At 52.5% G+C, this 1,614-nt stretch overlaps 1 protein-coding gene across 1 annotated transcript; it reads right to left on the minus strand.

Annotated features, from left to right (window-relative positions):
* Positions 1 to 1,614, minus strand: Ly6d (lymphocyte antigen 6 family member D). Its single transcript, XM_048457335.3, has 3 exons — positions 1,459 to 1,614; positions 736 to 834; positions 1 to 551 (listed from the first exon to the last, which is right to left on the minus strand). Exons 1-3 carry the CDS (start codon positions 1,517 to 1,519, stop codon positions 319 to 321), a joined length of 393 nt encoding a protein of 130 aa, XP_048313292.1. The 5' UTR covers positions 1,520 to 1,614; the 3' UTR covers positions 1 to 318.

Here is a 1,614-nt window from a genome sequence, read left to right on the forward strand (position 1 = left end):
GTGTTTTTGGGTCATTTATTTTCCATGTAGAGGTTCAAGTAGAAAAATAAATGGAACGAGTACAAAATCAGAGGGGGATGGTGTCATGTCTGTCCCCCATCTCCCATGCTGGGGAGCAGGGCAAATCTTCCTGTTCTGGGGCAGGCACTGTGTTAGGCCATCAGTTCTTGGTGCCCTCCAGAACCCAGCTCCCACCCAGCCTTTAAGGGCAGTCTCCAGCCTTAGTATCTGGCTCCTCCATCATGGCCAAGGAGGAAGCAAGGCATGGGAACCCTGGGAAGCAGAAAAGGAGGGACAAGGAAAATGCCAAGTGGCATGTTACAGGCTGAGAACCATAAGAGCGAGGAGGCCCAGGCTCATTGCCAAGCCCAGAGTGGCACTGCTGAATGGGGCACGTACAGATGCAGCGCTGTACAGCCTCCCGTTGCACAGGTCACCCTGGCAGCAATGTATGGCCCAGGAACCGCTGGTGATCTGGCCCTGCTGGCTGTGGTTGGAAACGCACGAGTCTGCACATTCTTTCTTCACCAAATTCCCAGACAGAGTGTTCACTGCACACAGGAGGGGAAAGGGCATCAGGCCTGGCTTACCACACACCCTGGCTCCCACAGAACATCCTCCGCTAAACACCGCCATCATCAACGTGATTAACCCATTCCCAGTATCAAGCCTGCTGCTCATTCCCAGTATCAAGGTCTGCTCTCTTGGCCCTGAGAGCCCTGGACCATGACTCACCTGTGGTGGCAGTTTTGCAAAACTTGGAGCTGGCTGGGCAGGTCTGAGCATTCACACAGTTGGCACTGTTGCTGCACACATGACATTGGAGTGCCCAGGCTGGAGGATGAAAGTTCAGAGAGTCAAGTAAAGACCTGTGCTAGGACGGAGCCTTCTGTCATTTGTCACCTCAACTCCTGCCCTAGAACCCACAAGGCTCACGTCTTGTGTTTAGCTCAGAGAGTTTTTGGATATCCCTCGGAACCCTAGAGAGGGTGTTCTATCCTATGCGACCTCTGGGAAGAGGCGAGGAAGCAGAGGGGGGTACAGAGTGGAGGGGGCCCTTCTCTGAGGACCTCGGGATGTTCCTGGTCTTTGCTAAGGATGCATCTGTCTGTCCCCAACCCAATTCCCGAAGAACCTGGAGGAAGAGGGACTTGATCACCCCAGGGCTGTCCAGGACAGATATGAGGTAGGGATGGTGGTAGGGGAAGCCTCTTAAACAGTTCCATCCCTCCTCCCTCTCAAAACACACCCAGTTCTAAGGGTCAGTGCTAAAATTCCCTGATTCTGAAAGATTGCATTTTTATGATTCCATTGAGTTAAGGTATTAAAGTCATTTGTTTTAAAGAGACAAGCATCCCTCAACGTCAGTGTTCTCTAAGCCTAAATTCTAGTTTGTAGTATTTGATGACCTCCTGTCGGGCACCCAACCCTTCCCAGTCCCCAGGTCCAGTGTCTCACCTGGACTAGTGGCCACAGCCAAGGCAAGAAGGAGTAGTAGAGCTGTCTTCATCCTAAGCATCGTCTGGAAGCAGTGGGGGCTCTTCCTCTCCCTAGACCTTATAGATGGGGCAGAAACTATGGGAGGAGTTTAGGGCAGGCCAGACAGTAGCATGC

This window comes from Myodes glareolus, chromosome 19, assembly GCF_982192425.1.
Source record: "Myodes glareolus chromosome 19, mMyoGla1.1, whole genome shotgun sequence".
NCBI classification, from domain to species: Eukaryota; Metazoa; Chordata; class Mammalia; order Rodentia; family Cricetidae; genus Myodes; species Myodes glareolus.

Excerpts from the sequence above, each read along its gene's own strand:
- Ly6d (XM_048457335.3), bottom strand. The coding sequence starts at position 1,519 with ATGCTTAGGATGAAGACAGCTCTACTACTCCTTCTTGCCTTGGCTGTG. Across the intron at positions 835-1,458 it reads GGCTGTGGCCACTAGTCCAG|CCTGGGCACTCCAATGTCAT; the intron begins GTGAGACACTGG and ends TTCATCCTCCAG. Across the intron at positions 552-735 it reads TTGCAAAACTGCCACCACAG|TGAACACTCTGTCTGGGAAT; the intron begins GTGAGTCATGGT and ends TCCTGTGTGCAG.